Raw genomic sequence first — 24,216 nt, 5'->3', positions numbered from 1 at the left:
TTTCGGACCAAAGCAGGAATATGAGAGCGATCGCAGCATCTGGAGTTTCTATGTGTACTAAAGCTTCAAGGAAAATTCCAACCAACTCTGCGAGCGAGTTGGTTGATGCATGTATGTGCTGTGCTTTTGGGCAATTCAGAGAAGTAAAATGTGGATTTCAATGAGCTTTTCCAGATAAGGCCATTTCTCAGCTCTGTATGTTCTTCAAGCTCTCCGCTGCTGAAGCCGATGCCAAATAATATGTTTGCTGCAGTGCTGGCAAGAGACAGTCATTCAAAATCCCTCTTCATTTAGTGGCAGTTCACTGGAAAAGCAGAACACCCTCGCAATGAAATGGCTGTGGTGCTCCAGTTGAATGTCTTCTGCTTGTTTGCCTGCACTAAGTTTGGCAGTCGAGGATGCCGAATGATTCACGCTTATTTACAACTGGGCCAAAAGCTGCTTTATTAGTCCAGTGAGATGTTAACACATTTTCATTTGTAGTGGCAGTAAATTTTAATGAGTCTGCGTAGCAGTTTGGTTGCTCTGTGGCTCCACCTGCGTGCCTGTTTATGTCCTATTTCGAATTTACAAAACGAATAGCTTTTTTTTTTTTAAGAAATACAAATATATGTATGTTGTTATTTTTTTCATTGTATTCAGTTCTTTCTTATCTTCAGTCTTGTCTCTTTTGTGTACAAATCCAGCCATAATTGGCCGTAGAGCTAACTGGAATTGGAGCTCAATGCCAGTTTATCAGGCCAGAGAGATTTTAACACGTTTCCATGTGAATCGCCTATAAACACCAGCTGTTCAATAAAACCGCTGTCACTGTGTGTCCAAATCACGCTAAGACAAAATGGATTCTTCACAGTCCATTTAATTGTAGGCAGCCCAAGCGAACTGGACACAGGGCTTAAATGGGCTGATTGAGCATTAAAATAAACATTTTAAGTGCTCATTTGGCTGTTCTGCTCACAGATCTGCCAACAACAGTTCCTTGGCATGCCATGATGATTTCCTGTCAAAATTGTAAGATGGCTACAATGACATGCTTGAGGTCTCTGTGGAAATGATTACTGATTTGTGTGCTCTTGAGTGCCGAAATGTTAAATAAGACACTCTTTGTAGCATTTGTACACTTAGTGAATTATTTGCCTCCACTTCTCATCGATCTCATCCACTCAGTCTGAAGTAATGTGAGATATAGAAATAAGCAAACTGAGTCAGTAGTTCATAAAAAAAAAAAAAATCACAGGATTATTCATCAGTGCAAAACAAAGTGCAATTAAGAGACTTTGCATCTCGGGATATGAGTCACTGATTGTTTCACACTCAACTTCATCACTCACTTTTAAATCCAAAGTTAACTTTTTATTTTTCTTTTTTTCTTTTTTTTTTTGGAGCTTAAAGTTCTGCTTTTTGCTTTACTCATCTCAAATGAAAAAAATGTCATGTTTCAATTAAAGGTATTGCACATTGAGCATTTTGTTTACCGAGACTTACTGAAATTTTGCTTTCCTGTATAAATAGAGAATAATAATAATTTCAAACATTTCAGCTAGTTTGCTTGTTTTCTCGCTCGCTGTTCACCTGGACTAAAGTCAGCATCTTGAACGACGCTATGCAAACACCAGATTAAATGCAAAGTAGTGTTTTCCTTCATCTTCAGGACTGAACACCTCCATTTAAATATTTATCAGTTTGCAAATGTGAGATTTGTATCAACAGATGTTTGAAAGATGATTCATCATTTCACAAAAAATCCTCTAAATACTTCCATTTTTTTTTTTTCATTAAAATGTAATTTTAAAAAAAGACTGATGCCATTTTTACTATTCAATCCATCCTCAAACTTGAATGGCTTTAACTTTAGAATAATAGCCAGTGAGAAACGGCTTAATCGCCTTATTCCCACTCGCACTAACCCTCTCTCAGATTGAACCTGATGAAACTTCCAGACACTCTCATAGTCGCAGCTTCAAGTTTAAGATCCAAATTGCTGAACCACGCTGCAGTGCCAATTTAAAAGCTAAAATAATAAATAAAAAAAATAAAAAAAATCTGCAGGAAAAGAAATTGTAGCCAATTAAATTTCACACTGAAGGCTGATGTGATGGTGTTTGTGACGTGAACTCGATATAAACTTACCTCTCTGACATCAAATGTCATGAATGTGAGATCAACATTTATTTTCCAGCCATGTGATTCCAGTTATGTGTGTGTTTATTTGGTGATGTTGTGTTGAGCTTTAGGGGCAAAAAAAGTCTCTTATCTGATCCACATCTGATCAAAACATAGAATATGACACACACACACACACACATACACACCAACACAAACACACAAACTGCATTAGTTAGTTGTGTTCATCTATGCTTAGCTGCTGGAGCTGCCTAGCTGTCCTGAAGCTGTCAACATATTACAAGATACCACTGAGAGCTCTCTTGCACACATGCATACAAATACAATCATTCGCACACTGGGCAAACACACACACACACAAACACACACACACACACACACACACACACCATCCTGTCCTTGGTGTGAATCCAGGTAACAGTGACTCTTTGTAGGGGTTTGAATGACTGCTATAAGGTTACCCAGAAATACACTTTCTCTCTCTCTCACACACACACACACACACACACACACACACACACACACAAACACACACACACACACACACACACACACACACACATTGAGGAGCTTTCTCTCCATTCTAATTGCTGCAATGTGACACTTCTTCCCACATCATGAGAAGAAACAGAGATCCTCACAGAGAGAACGGCTGGGGTGAAAGGCGGGTTGGTGGGGAGAGACAGGGAGTCAGTATTTGACCTACATCCAGTGTTTGTGTCTGCGGGTTTGGTGATACAACGGGAGGAAAGTCGGTCCAAACAAAGATCATCACATTTTATTCAAAGACAAAGAGAAACATAGTGATCGCCTCACATGTTGATTTATTTATCTAACTGTATCTAAATAGTTCCATTGAGTTTTCTCCCCAAAGGTTCTTCTGCTTTGCTAAAAACTGCAGAATAACTAAATAATGATGATCAAATGATGGTAGTGTCCATGAACTGGATTACCTTCACTCCTGGCTTTATTACTTCCAGCATCGTTTCAAAAGGTCCAATAAAATTGAGCTGACAATAAGCACAAATTCACCTTTCATCAGTCCAAAACATTTACGAGGTCTGCTGTGATCATGGACTGAATTTTGTGCAGTCTCTGAAACTGAAGCCAAAGTAATTTTGGCGGGAACTTGAATTTACTTTGTTTTTAATTGATTGTGCTGCCTCTTCCTGTATTTTTAGGTTTTCCAGATTGCCTATGTGATCGTAAAGGCAGCCAACTCCCCTCGCCCCGGTAAGATTTCTGGTTCCTAGTTTGTATTTAGACAGCGCCTTACTGTTTCAAATATGTGATGAAAGTGTGAACTACAGGCTTATTTTCAGCCTGTGTCTTGGGAACAGCTAAATACAGTAATTATAGCCATGTGAGCAAATTTATGTCTCACAGAGAATCCACCATTCATTTAAACAATCCAACCCTTTTCAATAGAATGCAGTTTATTTGTTTTATAAAATTCTCAAACAAAATAGCTTGACTCCTTTCACTCTGTATTTCATCCATGTCATTCTCTAAGTTATGGAGAAATGTGTTGGATTGAATTTTCTGTCAATTTTCTATGTATTTTAAGTAGGATGACCTAAACACAGGCTTGGATGTCCATTATTATTTTCATTGATCCCTTCTGTCCTCCACATCCCACTTTTAAATCATTATTTTCCTCACCAACAATCTAATTTCTCCTCAACAGGTAACTGGATCCTGGAGCGTTCGATAGATGGCGTGACCTTTGATCCCTGGCAGTACTACGCCATGACAGACACGGAGTGCCTGACACGATTCAATATTAATCCACGGAGGGGTCCTCCGTCTTACACCAGAGACGATGAAGTTATCTGCACATCATTTTACTCAAAGATTCATCCTCTGGAGAATGGAGAGGTAAGAACTATAGTTGTGGGAAAGGAGTTTGTCAAAACCTCCTCTGACTGTTTTCAGCTTTAAAGATGCTGCCAGCTATTGTTGCATTAGACGATAAAATCCAGCCCAGTTGTACAGAGCCCAACATGTTGTTGAATCAGTCGTGTATGCGGTGGCGAGTCACAACTCACAACTGGTTGTAGCCATAAGGCGGACGCAAAAACAGGATGCAGAGGCAGCGTAGATAAAGTAAAAGGCGGTTTCTGAAATCACCTGTCACCTGCTGGTCAGGTGACTGAGGAGTAGTGGGAAGGAGATGTTTGTGCGACAGTAACGGGCTTGAATAATAATCCTGGGAATAAATTCAGAAGAAACTCAATTACATCCGGTCAAATGGTATAAAATCAACACAAACATGTGCAGCAGCGCATCAGCTGGAGGAAAGTCAAAAAATGTTAGTTGTTTTACTCTCTAATTAAATTTATGGTTCAGGTTTATTGAAAAAGCACCAATAACACAAACATGCACACCACTGTTTACTGTTGTGTTGTTGCTTTGATCAGCTATGTGTGTGGTTGCACCCTGTAAGAACAGAGGGGCAAGCCTGCTGAAACTGACATTAATGAAGAGAAAGAGGACTGGGGAATACATTCAGACGCACACACACACACACACACACACACACACACACAGCAGTACAGTGAAAATCAACTAATCACACATCTACATCCCCCACACAGGCCTCTAAGTGTAGATGCCTGTCTGAGTTTGTGTACACATTTACACGGGTGCTGGTGTGTGAGCTTGCACATGTCTCCATGCATGTGTGTTAAGTGTGTGTCGGGTTGTGTGTTTGCACTGTGTGTGTGCGTGTATTGTGTGCTAGAGGGGGTGCGAGCTGGGAGATGTCAAGAGCTGCAAGTAACGATGGAGGTGTCTGTGTGTGTGTGTTTGTCTGCGTGTTTGTGTGTGTGTGTTTGTGTGTGCGTGTTTGTGTCTGTGTGTGTGTGTGTGTGTGTGTGTGGGGATGGGTGGGGGGGGTTGACAGCTCCCTAGCTGTCTGATCACAGTGAAACCATAATGAGTCGTAGGCGATGTGTCACAGCATTGCACACACATTCACAATGTCACCCCACCACCCAACACACACACACACACACACACACACACACACACACACCTTCATGGATGCACAGACGTACACAACCCTCTCTTTCGTCACTTCCAAGTGTGCAGCTTACACCCATCAAGTACTCCCCCTTGACACACAAGCACACCCACACACACACATTCAGTCTGCCCACTCTGTGAGACTTTTTTCTAGATGCCAAATGTTGCTTTTGGCCACATTAGTGAGACAGACAGATGGACAGTCAGACGGACGGAACCTTACTCTTCGTCATGTGGCTGCCTGTTGATTATCGCTGATACAGAACATCAATTTCCTGCTTATGCTACTTCCACACTTACTTAAATGTAAAGGAAAAATAATTAAGGTGGCATTTACTGCTGATTCGATTTGGTAGGCAGTGAAATGTCTGTGTCATGATGTATTTATATATATTTTTTTTTTTTTTTTGGCTTGATGGTGGTGGTAAATGCTAATTGGACTACACTCCAGGATCACACCTTTTTGTCCGCCTTAATGCCCCGTCCTCCATGTCTTTCCTTTTGCTCCACCTTCATACTGCATCACAATCTTCCAGGAGGGTTTTGTTTTTGCTTCACATGTGGCGACACCTGATGAAAGTGAAATTGCTTCGATGCTGAATGCTGCTTTTACTTGAGAAAGTTGTTTTGCTGTTGTTGGCTTTTGGAGATGCTTGAATTGTAGCGTCGACAGCGTAGCTTGATTTTCTTTGTCCTAAATGTGCCACACTGCTTCCTGTTGCTGCTGCTCATCCTTCTTCCGGTCTGCTCATGTTTGTCTTCTCTTCGTCCTCACTCCTTCTGCCATCTGCCACCACCGCAACCCAGAGAGCACCTTTAATGTTCGTCTCAGCAGTTTCTCAGTCTAACTGCAGCTGCGACATGTCAGTATTTGTCTGTCTGTCCGTCTGTTTATAGATTCACGCCTCTCTGATCAATGGCCGCCCCAGCGCAGACGACCCCTCCCCTGCCCTGCTGAACTTCACCTCCGCCCGCTACATCAGGCTGGTGTTTCAGCGAATCCGAACGCTGAACGCTGACCTGATGACGCTGACACTCCGAGAACACAAAGATATCGACCCCATTGTGACAAGACGGGTGAGGCTCACAAACACAAACACTTTTCTTTAGCCTTTTTCTAAATGCCCACTTTCACTTCCATTAAGTCAATTCAAGTTTTGGCATACAGTTTTAATGAATTGGAATAAGCAAGTTTGGAAAGCTCAGTCAAAGCTGACCACGTTATGCTTCAGTGTCTCTCAGTCATGTTTAACAGCTCAAAGAGATACCAAGTGGTAATTTTAATAATGAAAAAAATGGTCTCTAATTGCAGAATAACTGTTTTTATGACAGATCATTCACACACTTCTGCACCACAAACTAAAAGTCTTTGCGTTTCACGGCCCAGGCCATCTCTATTTTGGATTTTTTTTTTTCTTTTCATCAGTCTCTGATACATTGGAGTAAAACTCCATCCATGCAGAAGTAAATAACTGGGAGCGATTTTTTTTTTTTTTTTTTTTTTTTGGAAGAATCTAAACTTTCAGTTTTTTTGGAAGTCCATTGCATTGTCAGAAATTCAATCCCCGACTAAATCGTATATTCCAAGTCAATGATGTAACCTGAACAAAACAAAAAATCAGCAGCTTATGTGTCATTAAACCTGCACATGCGATGTGTTTGGTCAGGACGTCCCTTTTTGAGATCAGCACGCAGGATCTCCATCTAATCACGCCTAATGGTCATCCACGCTGCAGTGACATGTCTTGTCTGTTTCTCTGTTTCTCTCTCTCTTCAGTACTACTATTCCATTAAGGACATCTCAGTTGGAGGGATGTGTATCTGTTATGGACATGCCAAAGCCTGCCCTCTCAACGCTCTCACAAAGGTGAAATACTCCCTCACTTCAGTAAATACCTGCGAGGTAATGGAGCTCCTCAGTCCTGGTGAACAGGAGCAAAGAGCACCTTCAGGCGCTCGCTTTTTATCCACCGCCTTATATCAAACTTTTTATGTGTGTGTGTGTGTGAGAGAGACAGGGAGTGTACGTCTGTCTGCAGGGGACACAGGTGACACAGTGAAGTGCTGTCTCCCATGTCACTTCAAACAGAGCAGTGTTTGATACCAGACACCTGATCTTTCTCTCTCCACACACACAGGGTTTTATGTCCTGAGGCTGAACCACCAAGTCTTACCCAGACGTGACACTGTTGTGTCCCCAGGTGATGATGTCACTGACAATAAGCGATATCACTTGTGTAAAAAGAGCTCCACTTTCTTCTTGCTCTTCACCTCTTTCCTCAAAAGTCCACATTAAAGAGGAATATGAAATACTTTGCATGACATTTTCTCTAACTAATCTGTAACTCTGTTTATTTAGGATTACCACTAAAATGATATATCACATTTATGTTTTCGAATTCATTTGTTTAACTTTTGAAAGATGTTAATTTTTCTGAGTTGGTGTAATTCAGGTGCATTCAGCTGCGACCAAAGATGTTAGTGGCCTGTCAAAAGACCAGTTCCCGTAGATAAATTAATTTAAAAAATTTGAAGTCATGATTTTTGAAACACGCTTCTGCTAAACTGGCAATAAAATGAGTCAATCTCCATATTAGGGCTTGATGTAACACATCATAATGCTCATTCTGTTTCATTTAGCATCGATTTTGTAGAAACTCTGTTCCTTTTGGCACAAGTTCTTCATCCAATCGTGCCGTAAAGTCGTGGGCAGACGTTCAGGAAGCAGAAAAGGTGCAGTCCTGTGACATGATTTGTAGATGTTGATCGTCTTCAGAACATTTACTCAGCTGCATACTCAGCACAAAGGCAGCCCGAAGCCAGAGTCGTAGCGTTGTGTCTCAGATGAAAGGGGCAAATTCACTGTTGCCAACAAATCCAAACTTGGCTCTTGCTGTGCTATTGTACTACTCTGAGCTAAATCTGGCACACTCCACATCAACCAATTTACAGAAAAGTCCTCAATTGAATTACTGAACCTCAAACTTGGCAGGTTTCCGGCCACATTCTGCTTTAACTGTGTTTAGCTTTGAATTTATTTCTCTCCTGAGAGAGTGATCATGAACCCATTTGCTACCGATCCACGATTTGAAAAGTGACCCAAGTTGTTTTATAGCAGTTGGCATTCCTGTGAATACAATGTTCACTGAGAGGCCTTCAATGGGTCATGCTTATTGGTAATTATCTGCTCAAACTGCTCCATTTTCACATTCATATTCATGCTCTGATGACGTTATCAACTCACCCGGCCATAAGTAGTTGTTACATGTCTTTTAAAAAGTAGCCTGATACCCAGTTTGAGGTTCTCAATCTGTTGGAGAAACCGTCACTAGAAGACCACAAACCCTCAATGATTTATATGAAGAATAGCACATAAGGAAAAAATGTATCGTACAAGCCAGGACCCAGCATATGGTTATTTTTGTTTAGCAGGAGTTCGACAGACAGTGGGGAGTGAGGAGTGGGGGAGAGGGGGGGTCGGCCACACTGAAAGTCAAATCTGTGTATGATTCAGATTGTTACCATGCTGAACTCTACCAAGCTTCCACCTTGCAGATGTGTTTATTTAAACATGCTTGTTCATGTCTGCTTAATGGACAAATCCGTGAATGTGTAATTTTCATCTCTTTTTGTGTGCATGTAGAGGTTTAGCTGCGAATGTGAGCACAACACGTGCGGGGAGAGCTGCGATCGTTGTTGCCCTGGTTACCACCAGCAGCCCTGGATGGCAGGAACCTTCCTCACTCGACATATCTGCGAAAGTAAGAGAAAAAAAAAACCAAACTAATTACACTTTTGAATTGCAAACTTTGACTCACAAGCCATCCCTCCACAACACAGCTACAAAAAAAGAACCCATTGTTTTCTTTTGACACTGCAGATGGCTGAATTTAATGCCATCCAGCACATGACAGTTTGTAATATTATTATAGCACACTTTTTTTTTGTGTGTGAGAACAGAGGCTTTACAGTACAGAGGTCAGCCAGAGCACTTAGATGTAAATCCTTGCCAACCAATCAGGACCACTCTCTGATACAAGACTGTATGAAGCCATCAAAAGTCACCTTTGCATCCATTAACCTTCTTCAGCTATGTAGCAGCAGAGCAATGAGGTTAGAGGCCACCACTTGTCATCATAAAACTAAGTTTACAACATGTAATCTTCATTTTATTTCACACGGGCTGCACCTCGCTACGGGCTCCGGTCTGTGGCCCGGTAACTGCTGGGGCTGCCTTGACACTGACACAGCAAGACAAGGCGTTAAAGGTCCCGGCTGGTGCCGCAGTAAAGGAACCAGCCATGACAGATTCTGCCCATTTAGGACCGGACCACAGTTTTCTAGGACACCTCTAACCTTTCTTTGCTGCATGTGAAGCAGAAGTCACTAATGACTGAAGGGACTGAATGGACTTCATACGCTAGCAGTGCGAAGCTTGAAACGGCTTCTGCACAGATTTCCTTCAGTGTTCCTTCAGGGCCCTGAACAATGACATCATCCTTATGGAGTAACATTTGGTGGAAGGAAAAAAGAAGGAAGAAAGCTCTTTTGAACTGCAGGTTTCATGTCGCCCAGTGCAGCAGGTTTAGTCTGAAGCGATTCGCCAGGTTCAGGTGAAACAGGAAGCAGTAAGGAAAAACCCAGAGAGATGAAACACTGCTCATGGTCACAAAGTGAACCTCAGGGAACTGTCCTCCAAACAGGATAAGCTCTTAAGAGGAAGAAGTAAATGGATTTTTGCTTCTTGCTCAGAATTTGGAGAGTTCTATTGTGTCTTTGTTTTCAGAGTGTAACTGCCACGGCAAGGCGGAGGAGTGTTACTTTAATCAGACGGTGGCCGACTTATCCCTCAGCCTGGACATCCACGGCAAATACAGAGGGGGCGGGGTTTGTGTCGACTGCCGGGCCAACACGGCAGGCATCAACTGTCAGACCTGCGTGCCTGGATACTACAGACCTGCTGAGGTACGTCACGTGCGCTCGCATTCCTTCTTCATTGACATTCATCATGAGCATGAGCTGTGCTTTGACATTGTTTGCCTTCTTCACCTGGTCAGGTGAGTGCCGAGGAGGAGACGCCCTGCATCCCCTGCTCATGTGACCTTCGTGGTTCTGTCAGTCAAGTGTGTGTCGCTGATTCAAGCCTGGCTTCACCCAGTACGTGCATATATTTTTTGTTTGTCCCTTTGTCTATCTTGGAGCTTTGAAACATGCTTAATTTCAAACCCCCATTAGACACACTTAGAAAATGTTTATGTAAATGCAAGCGCACGTTTCACATTTTGATTCATTTCAAAGAGCTACTTCAATAACGGCATCATTTCATCAATTCAGTCCAGCCTGATTTCCTGCGGGGCCGAGGGTTAGTCAAGTTCAGCTGTGTGCTCAGAGCCGTCTTCAGCACAACGGAACAACTATTTTTATTAGTGATAGTTTTACTGCTCTTTGTGTTTTTACTGTTTTCATGTCTAAAAAGTGAAGCTATTTTAGGTGCAGCCACTTCATGACGGCACCCGTTCTGTTTTAGTTTTTTTTTTACTTTTAAATTTTATTTAATATTTTATTTGTGCTTTTCTATGTGTGTGTGTTCCTGTGTGTGTTTGAATGACAGCCCAGCCAGCAGGGTCATGCCGGTGTAAGGAGGGTTTTGGGGGTCTACGATGTGACAGGTGAGAGACACACACACACACACACACACACACATACAGAAAAAGATAGACACGTTGTGGCAGGTGAGCAGCACCTTTGGCTGTTGTCTGTTCCAATTAGTGCTTGGAAATTACCAGAGTGTGTCCATTAAGGCCTTTGATGATATTTATTATGATGTTATGACACTTGGTTTTGTACCTTATCCAATGTAAAGAAGTCACAAAATAAATAAATGCCTACACTTGTTCCTCTGCAGCTCAAACTTTGATTATTTCTTTCATGTAATTGTTCACAGATTTGTGACCTGAACAGTCAGAGAAGTGAAGAAAATTAATTTTGATCTGACTTTGTTGATCAGCTGTCCTGTTATCAGCATGTTTTATTATCCTCTTATCTATCCAGTTCAGGTTTAATGTCATCCGGCCTAAAAGCTGATGCCACTTTTCCTCCAACATTTCTGCTGGCCTCAGACTGCCAGCAGCACGAGTGTCATCGTCGCTTCTTAAAATCAGCTCTCACAGAAGATGACTTTCTGTTTTAGAAAGAAAGTTGTTTCTTTGTGTAGTTGCTGTGGGAATTGCAGATGCATACGTGTTGGCTAGCTACAAGCTGAAGGTTCTGTGATGAGCGCCAACAGGTTTTTAAAAGCATCTGGACGCAGTGGTTGTTTAGACTCGACCCCCTGACCTTCTGGCTGTGTGCCGTCACCTTCATCTTTATTTTTGTTATTAAATTCATCCGTCTCCAGGTGCGCTGTCGGTTATATGGGCTTCCCGTCCTGTCAACGCTGTAACTGCAGTGTGGAAGGGAGCACAAATGATGACCCGTGTATAACACCCTGCATGTGCAAGGTACACACACACACACACACAGATTATATACACACCAATAATGAATAGTACTCCGTGCTAACCTCTCTGGCCCTGTCATCATCATCTCCACCACATTAACACTGCAGTAACATGGCTTGTGCTCATATAACGTCACTTTGAGGGCAGCCCATAAACTTTCCTGTCTTCTTCTCGCTCACCTTCCGTCTCCTTCCCTGCCTGACTTTCTCCTCCAGGAAAATGTAGAGGGAGAGAACTGCGACCGCTGCAAACTGGGATTCTACAATCTCAGAAGGGATAATCGGCGTGGCTGCGAGAAATGCTCCTGTATGGGCCTTTCCAGTCAGTGCTCCGCCTCCACCTGGACCTACCAGAATGTAGGCACACTTCTCTGTCAGTTTATTTGAGTTAATAAGTTACTCTTCTTCAATCTGTTCAGACCACTGTTACGTTTCTGTCATTCCTGTCCATCAGACTTTTTCACTTTCTGTAATGTCTTTAACATTATGGCTCACCCCCCCCCCCCAAAAAAAGGCAATGTCAGATGAGAATAAGTTTAGAAATCTCTTCAAACATCTGTGAAGAGGCTCAGTCATCCAGGTCTTGTTTCTCCAAGAAAGGAAATAACAGAACCCACCAACACACAGCTGATTGTGGGTCCATGGCCTAGAGAGGGAACACAAACAGCTGAACGATGCACACAGAGCTTGTGGAAAACCCTGAGAGGACCTTTGTGAAAACAGCCCCAAGGTCCAAGGTGTGGTGTCGGGAGCATCAGAGAAAGTCAGCAGCATCTTCAACACAAAACGCATCCCTGACCGTTTCTGTCAAATCCGGCAGCATGCTAAGACAAGAAGCATCCCCAAGATCTACCCCACACACACACACACACACACACAAACACACAGAAGAGGATGGAAGTAATGTATGTAAAGGATGCACAGTCAAACACACAGCTCAAAAAATACTCAGGACAAGACTCTGCAGTTTACCTACACCTAAAAGAGAGGGGACAAAGCGGGTGCAGATTTAAATGAGGGGGGTCAGATGGTCACCGTCCCGAGCCTACAGAGGTTAATCACCAAAGTTTGATTCAGACCAAAAAAAAATTGGTGGGTAACTGGACTTGCCTGCAGATACTTTTCACCTCTTGTTCAAGAAGCTCCTTCAAATCTGAATGACTGCAGCTTCGACTGTTTCCCCATCAGCTTTCTGTGACAGCGTTGACCTTTGAGACAGCTTGACGGGAAATAGGGGAAATATCAGGGCTTTTTACTGCAGCTGTGCTGCACCTACACTTTTTCACAACCGTGCTCTGCTTAAATGTGGAGCGGAGTCACGTGTTTGTAAGAATGTTGTGTGTTCATACTTACCTCCGATGTAATGTTACTCAGCCTGTTAACTGATAGAGCTTTTGTGCTGCACTAGCACATCTCCATCTTTGTGGTTAAATTGCCAGCTTCAGTAGTTTACCCAGGAGTCCTGGGTCTGGTTTTTGCTCATACTGGGAGCCAAACTGATCTTTAAACCAGACAGAGCATGTGCTTATTATATTTCCTCCTTTTTATACGATCCCTCCTTAAATATATGTGCACAAAAGGAGGAGGTCCACCTCACTGACTGACCCAGAAGACATTTATCAGATGACGGCCAAATTGCTCTTCCACACTGGCGCAGTTTGATGAGTACCCTGCAGGCACACAGTGCATCCAACATGAGGTGTGAAATGATTAATCAAGCAGGCTCTGAGTTTTTATAACAGCAAACGTTAACGACATAGAATTGAAATACCAGTGTTCAGTAGTGAGTAACAGTGGGGCAGCAAAAGGAAAGACAAATCTTTGTCAAATAGGCATTCATGAGAGGGGAGGTGGATGGAGCACACTGCAGGAGAAAGCAAAGGAGAATCATGATAAAGAAAAGCGGGAAGAGGAGAAGGCCGGAGAGGGGAAGGGCTGAGACAAGACAAGAGGCGAGAAGGAGGAGAGGGGTGAAAAGAGGAAAACAGTTTTTGACTGACAGGCAGGGTGGGAGGGAAGGGGAGAAGAGACAGTGACAGGATGACAGCTCTGATTTAGACACTGATAGTGTGTGTGTGCAAAAGGGGAAGCCAAGGTCAGGTTAATTGCAACAACAGATGTGTGTCTGACTATCTCACTCTCTCTCACACACACACACACACACGATGCACAAACTCCTTGTGGAGTTGGAAAAAAACCTCTTTGTTGGTATCAGTTGCAAGACATCCTGGTTGACATGTGATGGATGCCCCAAATCTTTGAACTTAACCATATCTTGGGTTTTGCACATCCTAACGGCTACTTGCAATAAATATATATTTTCTATCACTTCACCACCTTTTTCCAAGCATTTTTGATATAGTTTTTTTTTTTATTTTAAGCTACACAAAGAAGGTGAATTTAAATATAAGCTTAGAGAAACTGTAAAAAAAAAAATTGCATGCTGTTGATTCTAATTGTAATCTAAACCAAGTGGTCTAACTATTTTAATAGTGACGATCAGTTTGAGTCTGTATCTTTAATGTCAAAGGGAGGGCAGGCTTTTCTTTGTATTTCTCTGTGTTTTTCTGGATAATAAGGTGACTTGAGTTGAACAGTCCGGTCATTATGGAGACACCGGACTCACAGTGTGCAAAGAAATAGATGTCCGAATTGGTTACACAACATACTGTAAGCAGCTGAAAGCTGGTGCATCGATGGAGAGCAGCTAAGCAGAGACTTATGATGGACAGTGCATTGTGGGTAAATCTTCAGATTATAAAGTCCATCCATTATGAAGGAGACGCGGTGGACTACACCAGGACTGAAGATGACTGGTGACTCATTTTTATGTTTTCTGTCAACAGCTGCTGATCTGCTGTGCTTGGATGAAAATAATCTGTTTGAATGTTTCTAAATTACACTAAAATCTTTTCAAGCAAAAAACTTTAATTAGAATATTACAATATTCTTTATCTCCACATGTCTCTTAAGTAAGCAGGAGCGACGACTAAAACTTTGAAAGAGCAAAATTGCTGCTCTTTGCTGTAACAGAGAGCCGGCTCTGAAACCTCTTCACAGCACAGCCAGAGCCGTGTGCCATTCTTCTCTTTATTATGCCACACAACCACTGAGTGTTGAATTTTAAAAGGCACACTTTGTGTATTTTAAAATCAAACATGGGGCCTATTAATATTAAAAAAAAAAAAAAAAGAAGCTGCATATCAAAGTGAGTCGCTAACGTCCTGTTTCTTCCCTCTGAACATCGGTGTTTGTAGGAGACCACTCTGACGGGCTGGCACCTGGTTGGAGATACAGGAGGGCGAGTTTGGTCCGTGCACAGACAGACGCCTCCATACCTGAGCGTCCGACACGCAGACGTTCTCAATGATCTCGGCTCCGCCTACTACTGGAACGCACCTGGACTATACCTGGGAAACAAGGTTAGTTCAACATCTTAGATTGGGTGAGCTATTTGTAGATACTTCTGCCAAAAACAGTGAGGTATACATATGAATTCCCACGTATGCAGTAAAAAGGATGACCATTTATGAATAGAATGTAAATACGTGCTGTATATGTAACTCGCCAAGCACCCACTACAGGGGAAGCGGCAGAGAGGCCTCATACATAACTATGAGTTTAAAGCCCAGTAATAAAGGAAGCATTTTCATTCTGACTGGCCTCATTTTCCGTAATTTCATAGAGCAGCACATCAAATAATATTTCGATTCTACTTTCTGCTCATAGTAGGAAACTGCTGATATGAATTCATTGTTGCCAAAACTGAGATGTCTCTAATATAGTTAAAAATAATAACAATAAAAAAAAAGCATATATTCTGTTTATGTGCACGTTAAAATAAAGTTTGCACAGCTGGATAAATAAAACGGAAAGTTGCTGTTAAGGAATCGTAGCTGGTGAAAAGATAGAGTGAACAAACTACCACTAATATGATGCATTTACTTAACATCACACAAACAGCTGCTTCACAATGAATTAATTCCTCTCTAATACTTTACAATCAAAAATTCAGAAATGTTTTTGACGACTTGTGATGGATTGGGCTGATGATTTGCTGATTCTTTCATTCACTGGACTGTATCTGGTGGGAAATGAACTAATGTGCCAAGAGATTTCTCAAATTTCAACTGCTTAAGGCTGCCAAGATGGAAAGATAAAAAACTTTTTTGCAGCTTTCTTTTATTATTCTGAAGGTGTTGTGCCAACAATCAACTGGTCTAAGTCATGATGGTAACTCAGTTGTGAAGTTTTCTTCTGTTTGATTACACTGAAATGACACAATGATGAGGTGAAATCTGACGTGTGATCCGACCGTCAGTCCCTTCGCATTCAGATTACTGCTAACTGCCTTTTTGCACAGAAACATTTCAGACCATTTTACAGTCTAATGCAAAAATTGATGGGCAAATGCATAGAAGCTGACATGCAGCTGCAGCAGTGGGGCAGGTTTGAATGTCTAAACAGACCTGGTTTACAGTCTAAAAATCCCCTGGATGTAAGTCTGGGACGTTCACCTGCCTCCTCACCCCCCGATTCTCTGGATCAGCTTCTGCTAATGTCTGCTCTTTGAATTTGTGCACCACTTTTCTGTGGCAACGATGAAACTTTATCACCCCAGCTGGCAAATAGCTGCAATCCATGTTTCTGAAGTCGAGTTGTTGTCCTGCTACAACAACAGACCGACTGTGATTTGTCTGGGTGTCATGGCTTAGAGGAATATACCACTGAATTTCATTACTTTGCACCCTGCGGGCCTGACTTGTCATCTCCCTTCTTTGTCTGAACGTCTCTCCCTCCATCTCTACTCCTTTTCCTTGGCCTGCTATCCTCATGTTTCCCATTTTTCTCCTCCCTGTTCCTAAATCATCCCCCTCTCTTACCCCAAGCTCTCATCCCTCTCTCTCTCTCTCTCTCTCTCTCTCTCTTTCTCCCTCTCTTGCTTCATGTCTCTCAGGGTAAACAGTGTTTCGCCTGTTGAACTCGATAATCAAATGTTTTTCTCTTAGCGCACACACACACACACACACACACACACACACACACACACACACACACACAAACGCTCCCACACATGAATGCACACACAAACAGGAGGAGATATTTTCATTCAAACACACACACACTCCCAGGCCTATATAAGTCAGATAATGATGTGTTTGGAGGCATTAGGGACAGCAGAGCAGAACCAAATGCCTCCATACATGTGAAACAAACAAATTACCAATGTTTTGCGTGTGTGTGTGTGTGTTTGAGTGCGAGTGTGTACACGTATATGTGATCACAAAGAGAAGTGTGTGAATACTATATGAAAAAGTGATTCTTTGCTTCAGTCTCTGATGATGTTATAGAGATAGGTGACATGTGACCTGAGTACTCGAGTCCTTCTCTCACACACACACACACACACACACACACACACACACACACACCACAGTCTGTCTTGTTAGCATGTATCATTGGAAGTGGCAGGCTGTGCGTAATGATAAGCTTGCAGTGGATATATAAGAATATATATGTGTGTGTGTGAGATAACACGCATGAGCTCCTGTTTCGTTATTGCCACGAATGCTCATTGGCTCGTTAGCACGCTCTGTGGGATGCTCATTGGTCCAGAAGCATGTTCCTCTGACGCTCATTGGGTATTTTATCGCCTGTGTAGGTCCTGGGAGTGCTCATTCCCAACGCTAGCTGTTTGTCTCATAGAAGCATGCTCTGTTAAAAGAATGTATTTTTATTTTTTTCAGCAATGTTTCTGGTTTATTTTTCACTGAAGGGCAAAATAAATTGGGTTCAGTATAACAAGCGAAATATAAATGAACAATGTTGCAAGTTTTGAGGGTGTAAAGTCATTTTAATGAAGACTTGTGCGTGTCAAACTTTTTATTTTTATAAATATTCGAGTTGATCTCAGATGTAACAGTTTGCTCTATTGAATTTTTGTATTCATTTATTAAAAGGTAAAATTCCTTCATTGCTCAGTCAGTACATGTTGCAAACTTCTTGTTGATCCTGAGTTGGTTTAGAAGTTAAAGTTTTAGAGTAAAAAAGATTCCACCTTAAAGTCCTTAAGCAGATGTTTGTCTTGAAGCTTTCACTATTATAGTATATTAGAATCTGCTGATCTTCATCAGCACATCAAATACAGACTGTCAGCTGAGTCTAGTTACTTGAGTTTTGCTTATTCTAAGGCAAAATTAAAGGTAATTTCTTGATGTTTCCTTAAGTTCTCTTTTTTTTTGTGCAATGAGCTGGTTAAATTGAATACATTAGGGTTAAAGTGATGCAAACATTATTTGTAATGAGCTATAATGTCCTTATCTTCTAGTATAGATCCAGATTTACAAACGGATTCATAGTCAAACAGATGAAAAGTTCCAAAGACCAGTTTGAAGCAGGGAGATAAAGAAATGATGGATGAACACGAAGAGAGGAGAAATATCCTTTATAAACAGCTGATGAAAGAAAGCTCAAAGTACACTGAAACTTGACAAACGCACAACTCAGCTTTTGTTGCGTTGCACCCTACCTTGCTGCATAACTCTGCCTCCGTCTTCCTGAACTTTCTGTAGCCATTTTTCATCTTTCTCCTTTTATGTATTGTCCCATAAAGAAGAATTAATCCAAAATAATAATCCTTTCAGAGGAAATCCCGGTTTAGGTGCATACTTGTAAACCCGCAAACTGTGGAAGTGATGAAATTAGAATAAATATGGTCTGATTTCACCTTTATTATATAAGTTGACATTTCACCGCTGTGACAAATGAAAACTGTCATTAAAGTGTTTCTATAAAACACTTTTGTAGGAATAAAGGCCTTTTTTCGTGAGAGGAACATCAGTCTTTACCAAGCTGCTGAGCTGTGACTTATGAGAGAGAGAGAGAAGTGTGTGTAGGAGTTTGTGTGTTATGCCACTTCTAATCTGGTCTTGATTGCTCAAGATGGATTTCCCCTCCCATGTGGCTGGAAAAAAAAGTGCCTTTACATTAATCACAGTTGATTTGTCTCAGTTTTCATCAACCAAGTAACTTTGGATCTCGCACGCTTGTTTTCACGGAAAACGTGTGCAGAGATCTGCAACAGCGACGTTTCTGTGTCGGGAAGAAAAAGAAACGCTCACCTTGCTGATTCACAGATGTTTTCATCACAAAAACAGAATTACTATCCAACCAGAGCGTGCCAGATTTGAGTTTGCAGTTCTGAAACAGTTGACTTTATTTTGTGTGGACATTATTCCCCCTTTGTTGAGGACGATGCTAGTTGCTGTTCTTCCTGTCTCTTTTCCTTTTCTGACAACAATGAAACCAAATAGAAGTGGTGCTGTTGTCTACTTTAATTTAGAAAAATATTTGAAGAAAGGAATCATTAATGTTATCAATTTACTGCTTGTTCTTTTACTACTATAGGCTACTACTACTATAAAATATGGGCCAATATGGACTAAATAGCCTACAGGTGGCAATATATAATGGACCTGGAGAGAACCTGCAGCTATTCTGTAACGCATCCCTCCGTGAGCCACTAAAAGAGCTACGTGTGTCGCTGGGGACAGAGCTGTGTCTTCGACACTGGGATACCTGTAGATACCTTTTTTCTTTGCTCTGGTCACTTCAGTCAGAGAGCGAGCAGGGATGGCAGTCAAACCCAGGCCATGCAGTGTGTTTTCTCACATCACACAGCATTCTTCGGCCTCGCGCTCATTGATCATTTTAATTGATTTTTTTTTTTGACATACAAACTGCTGAAAAGCATGAATTGCCATAAAACAGTTTTGCTGCCTGTCCTGGGGCATTTTAAGCAGATTCTGCCTCTGTCTCTCTTGGTGGGCATGCAGTTTATTCGCTAGATAGGAAGACTCAGCAGCTCTCAGCAGGTCTTTAGTAATCCATTTATAGCAAAAGTGTAGATGAGTCTCGCTTTGTGCCATCATACTTCCATTGCACCGTGACGCAATCAATCTAATTTCCTGTCAGATCCAACGGTGAAAGGCAGTATAGGGGCTGGTAGATGGTGTCTTATTTACATACTTATGTAATTATCTCGTTCACGCTTAGTGTGGCGGCGCCCGCACAAAGCCCGTGTGAGTCCGACCCCAGCTTCAGAGTTGGCTCAGAAATAAGTGGTGCTGTTGTTTGTTACTTCAAGTCTGACACGCAGTAAGCCGGTGGAGTTGACTTTCAGGATCCAGTGAGCCGTGGGAGTGCAGAAGAATAATGGATTGACTCTGAGAGGCTGGAGGTAAATGAGCTGCTCTTAGTCATCTTCCTGGATGAGATGTGCATACTGAGCTCGGCCCCCCCCCCCAAAACAATGCTGATAATTGAGCATGCAACCACTTAGAAAGTCAGCAATGTTACTTGCTTATGTTTTGTTTTAGTTTTTTATGTGGTGCAGGTGAATGGGAGCATAAATGTTCTTGATCTTATAAAAAGAGTCAGAATCAGGATCTGGTTTATTGCCCAGTAGGTTTTTCAATGTGCAAGGAATTTGGCATTTTGGTGCATAAATCAGTAAATATTAATCATATTGAAAGTGTAAGGAAGCTATTAAAGTATTAGCTTACATATGAATCGAAAGTTAACAACAGAATGAAGTATATAAAAAATATGAGGCCATAAAGAGGGTTAGGGTTAGGGTTTTACTTAATCAAACAATCTTGATTCACATATTACATTAGAGGAGAAGAATTTATAGCTGCATGTATATGTGCACACAAGCTCTATGGGGCTTAAAGAAAAGCATCTGTCCCCACTGCTGTCCCAGAGGAAAGACCTCATCAAGTGACCTCCTGTGACCCCAAACTCCATCTGAGGCTGTTCCCCATTCGGAGCACCTCAAACAGGCAGCTGACAGCCCGACTCACCACTCTGATTCCAGTCAGCCAGCACCCACTCAGAGATCCCACTTTTAGATCAACAACCCCCAAGCCAAACATGCTGCACCTCCCTCCAGGCCTCGATAGTCCTGTAAGTGATGAAGAACCCACCTCCATGTTGCTGACAGGACCGGGCCACATCTGCCAAAACGTGACTGTACTGACTACAACCCACAACATCACATCATCAGCCCTCCCCTTCATGGACGCAGTGTCCCACTACATGCGTGGTTTGCAGCGTTCGTCTCCCACTGACAGACACAATGCACCCTGAGGCGACCCTGAAGAACCAGGACCAGACAACACCAAGCTGGTTCAGTACTGACCGGCCAGGTTTTTCCAACAAGGACTCTCCTCTCTCCTTCTCGCTCTCACACAGAAGGTCAGTTTGGTTCTGTGCTGTTCAGCATTCCACTGGCTGTTGGTCCATCTGGAGCCAATCTAACCCTACTGCTTGGAAAAGCAATGTGTGAGTCTGCACCTGAGTGTGTGTGCGTGTGTGTGTGTGTGTGTGTGTGTGTATGTGCATGCCTGTCTGTGTGTAAATGATAAACAGAGAGTGAAAACTCCAGATACCAATTCCAAACAGCCACAGACATCAGGAGGGACGACACAGGTGTGTGTGTGTTCATTCTTCTATCTGTGTGTGGGTGTTTATTCTTCTGTGTGTGTGTGTGTGTGTGTGTGTGTGCATTCGTGTTTTGTGCCTCTCAGCTTGCATTGTGTGTGTGTGTGTGTGTGTGTGTGAGACTTTGGGGGAGTTTGTTTTCTGAAGCTTTTGTGACAATCTGGGTTTCATTTCCTGAAGGATGATTTCCTTTGCCCTCAACTCCCACCCCCAAACTCTCCCCCTCTGTCTCACCCCACAGTCTCCCTGCCCGTGTCTGCTGATGTACTCCACAAATTGGCAGCATGTATGTGTACAAATCGAGTTCGGCACAAACACATTTGTCTGAGGAAGCTAGATTGCAGTATAAAGAATTATTTAAATCATGTCATTACTTCCTACGAGCAGTAATTTGTTTCAGAGCCGTGACTGTACTTATTTCTAACATCACTTTGGGAGATTCCTGTAGGATTTATTTTACAAATACTATTAATATTAATGCAAATTTCTGTGCATTTTAATGGTCTTCCTGTTCTACTTGCTTAAAAGTTGAGTTCTAATCATCTCACCCTAAAGTCCATTAAGTAGATGTTTTATTTTGGAGCTTTGGCCACAGTGTCAGGCGACGCATTGTTTCTGCCAAAAGGTCTTAAGTGTATCTCTTCTGGGATTTTAAGCAGTAAACTGGTCAAAATGAAATATGTTAGATAACACTACAGAGTGTCAGCATCGTATTTCTCACAGCACTTCAAAAGATGTCAAGTCCTGATCTCTTCCTATCCCTCACAGGCCCAGATTTACAAACAGATCCACGGTCAAGATAGATGAAAGATTCAAAAACAAACACACAAACAAAAAAAAAAAGCTCATCATTTGGAGAAAAGCAGCAGACAGAAATGGACAGAAAGAGAAAGAGGGAGCACTGGGAGATAAAGGGATGATGGATGAACATGGCTGACAGTTAGTGTAGTGGGATGAAAAAGAGATGGGAAACGTTTTAACTTGAGTTTTTAATATTCATCATGAAGGTTAGGAACAGCACTTGACTTGAACAATCTCACCTCAAGGTCAGTTAAATCGCTGTTCTGGTGGCTTTGTTTATGTCTTCATTTGGAGATGAAGTTCGCCTGCTGTCAAGGAAGCTTCCAATTTCCATGTTGAGTGTGAACTTTCACACATCAAAAAAACGGTCCTTATTGAACTGAATCAGCTGCTGTGATCAAATAGCCGGACTGGAAGCTCCACAGAGCGACCAAACAGGCCTTCACTTGTTATGTGTTCAGCTTAGCCCAGGGCAAGCAGTCAATAATTTTCATTTAGTTTCAGTTCAGTTTTTGTTTGTGTGCATTGTTTGCTCATAAATTACCAGGTAACCTCCTCTTGCCTTTCATTTGGGGGGGGGGGGGGGGGGGGGGACTCTGTTTAATTCAAACTATCTGTTGGAACCAAATGGCAACCCACTGTGAATCCTCCAGTTTGTGAGCTTCCACTTCAAAGCCTCAAGTTTGTCATTTGTCTGTCGGCCATCTTGTTTTTATTTTTTTGAAACCAAAAAAAAAAGAGACAACAGCACAACTTAGCTGAGAAGAATCAGTATGCTCGAACACTTGCAGGCCGTAATAATGCTCCAGTTTTTTTTTTTTTTTCTGTTATGTCAGGGCTCCGGTGGGAACCCTGGAGGAGGACAGTGACTCATTCTCACACCTCTTCCTGCTCCATGCCGAACCCACTCCTTAGCATAGGCAGCATATTGTATTTCATAACTTTACTCCACTCGGCTTTCCTCCCTCTTATTTTATCCATGCTTTACGTCTCTCCCCTGCTGTCCTGCCCAATTTTCATTCTGCCTGTTGTTTCATTTTCCTCAGTTTAGTTGGCCGCCTCGTTTCTTTCAGTCCTCCTAATTCTGTGTCTCCCAGTTTTGTTTTGTTTTTTTTTGCCTCCTCTGCGTCTGTCCGCTTTCTTTTCTGACAAATAGTAACAAGACAATGCTCGTGTGTACGCCAGCTAAACTATCGTCACCATTTTAGGTCAAGGATTTGGTTTTTAAGCATGTGAAGCAATGCATTTGGATCACAGCATGCAAACCCCCAACAGCAAAAACTGAACTCCTGTCTTCCCCTGTTTGCTTCTATGTTTCCTTTATATTTTACAGAAAATACTGTCGTGAATGAGGTGATTTTGTTTCGCCCTCAAACATTAAACGCAGTGACCTGTGTGATCTGACGTACAAACAAAGGGTTCACAGGGTAATGAAGATTGTCACATCCTTGATTAGGTTTTTAACAGCGAGGATTTTGTCTTCCTGTTCTTATTTTGGCCGCTAATAGAGTTAATAACAGCTTTGCAGAAGCCTCATGGGGACCTGACTGAGTCTATTGTAGCTGTGTGTTTATTGTTCCTTTTGGTTTCCACTCTCTGTAATTCCCTTCTACCTCCCCATAATTTTCCCCCCTGCTGCACAATCCTGTTGGCCCCTTCTCTTTGCCGTGCTCCATTTCTTTTATTTTCCTGTCCCCGTGGGCGAAGACGGGTCATCGGGTTGCCATGACAAAGGCTTTTAATATTGTCCAGGTTGAGTGGATTGTGTCAGAGAAATGAGTTTTTCTTAAAAATGTCAATAATTTCAAAGAACGTAAATGGCTAAATTCAGGTGTGCTCCAGAAGAAGAGAGTAATCCTCAAAGAAGAAGCAGCGCTCTCAGAGCAGCAGCGGACACAGCAGAAGCCCTTTACTAAGTTCATATGCTGCTGAGCGCGCACAAGTATCGAACATACAGATTGATTAAGTCCCTGTTGCACAAGTGGTAGCTTTAAAGCGCTCGCAGACCTATGCAATCTTTAAGTGTTATTTATATTTCACTCTGCACTGCCGCTTCCCGACATGAGATCAGGGACATTTTGAGGAGTTATAAGACTTTAAAAGAAGAACAAAACACCTTCTACTTCTCTGTTGAAGGTTGTATGTCTTTTTTTTTTTTTTTTTTTTTTTAACCCGCCTCAGTTTTCATTCCTGCCTTTCAGGCCATTGAAAATGCTCCCAGCCTGAGCCACGGCGTCACAGATAGACGTTTCATTTAAGTG

At 42.1% G+C, this 24,216-nt stretch overlaps 1 protein-coding gene across 5 annotated transcripts in view; it reads left to right on the top strand.

Moving 5' to 3' along the window:
• The window catches only part of lama2 (laminin, alpha 2), a 145,565-nt gene that overhangs the window by 34,798 nt on the left and 86,551 nt on the right, over positions 1-24,216 (top strand). For all 5 annotated transcript variants that reach the window (XM_029496079.1, XM_029496077.1, XM_029496081.1 and 2 more), the window contains exons 4-14: positions 3,306-3,357; positions 3,812-4,002; positions 6,049-6,228; positions 6,929-7,018; positions 8,795-8,912; positions 9,938-10,116; positions 10,209-10,308; positions 10,763-10,820; positions 11,549-11,651; positions 11,867-12,007; positions 14,908-15,072. In XM_029496079.1, the coding sequence (XP_029351939.1) occupies positions 3,306-3,357; positions 3,812-4,002; positions 6,049-6,228; positions 6,929-7,018; positions 8,795-8,912; positions 9,938-10,116; positions 10,209-10,308; positions 10,763-10,820; positions 11,549-11,651; positions 11,867-12,007; positions 14,908-15,072 (1,377 nt within the window). The remainder of the gene's footprint in view (positions 1-3,305; positions 3,358-3,811; positions 4,003-6,048; positions 6,229-6,928; positions 7,019-8,794; positions 8,913-9,937; positions 10,117-10,208; positions 10,309-10,762; positions 10,821-11,548; positions 11,652-11,866; positions 12,008-14,907; positions 15,073-24,216) is intronic.

This window comes from Echeneis naucrates, chromosome 24 (assembly GCF_900963305.1).
Source record: "Echeneis naucrates chromosome 24, fEcheNa1.1, whole genome shotgun sequence".
Taxonomy (NCBI): Eukaryota; Metazoa; Chordata; class Actinopteri; order Carangiformes; family Echeneidae; genus Echeneis; species Echeneis naucrates.
The sequence above is the reverse complement of the archived record's forward strand: the minus strand, read 5'-3'. Positions and strand labels throughout refer to the sequence as shown.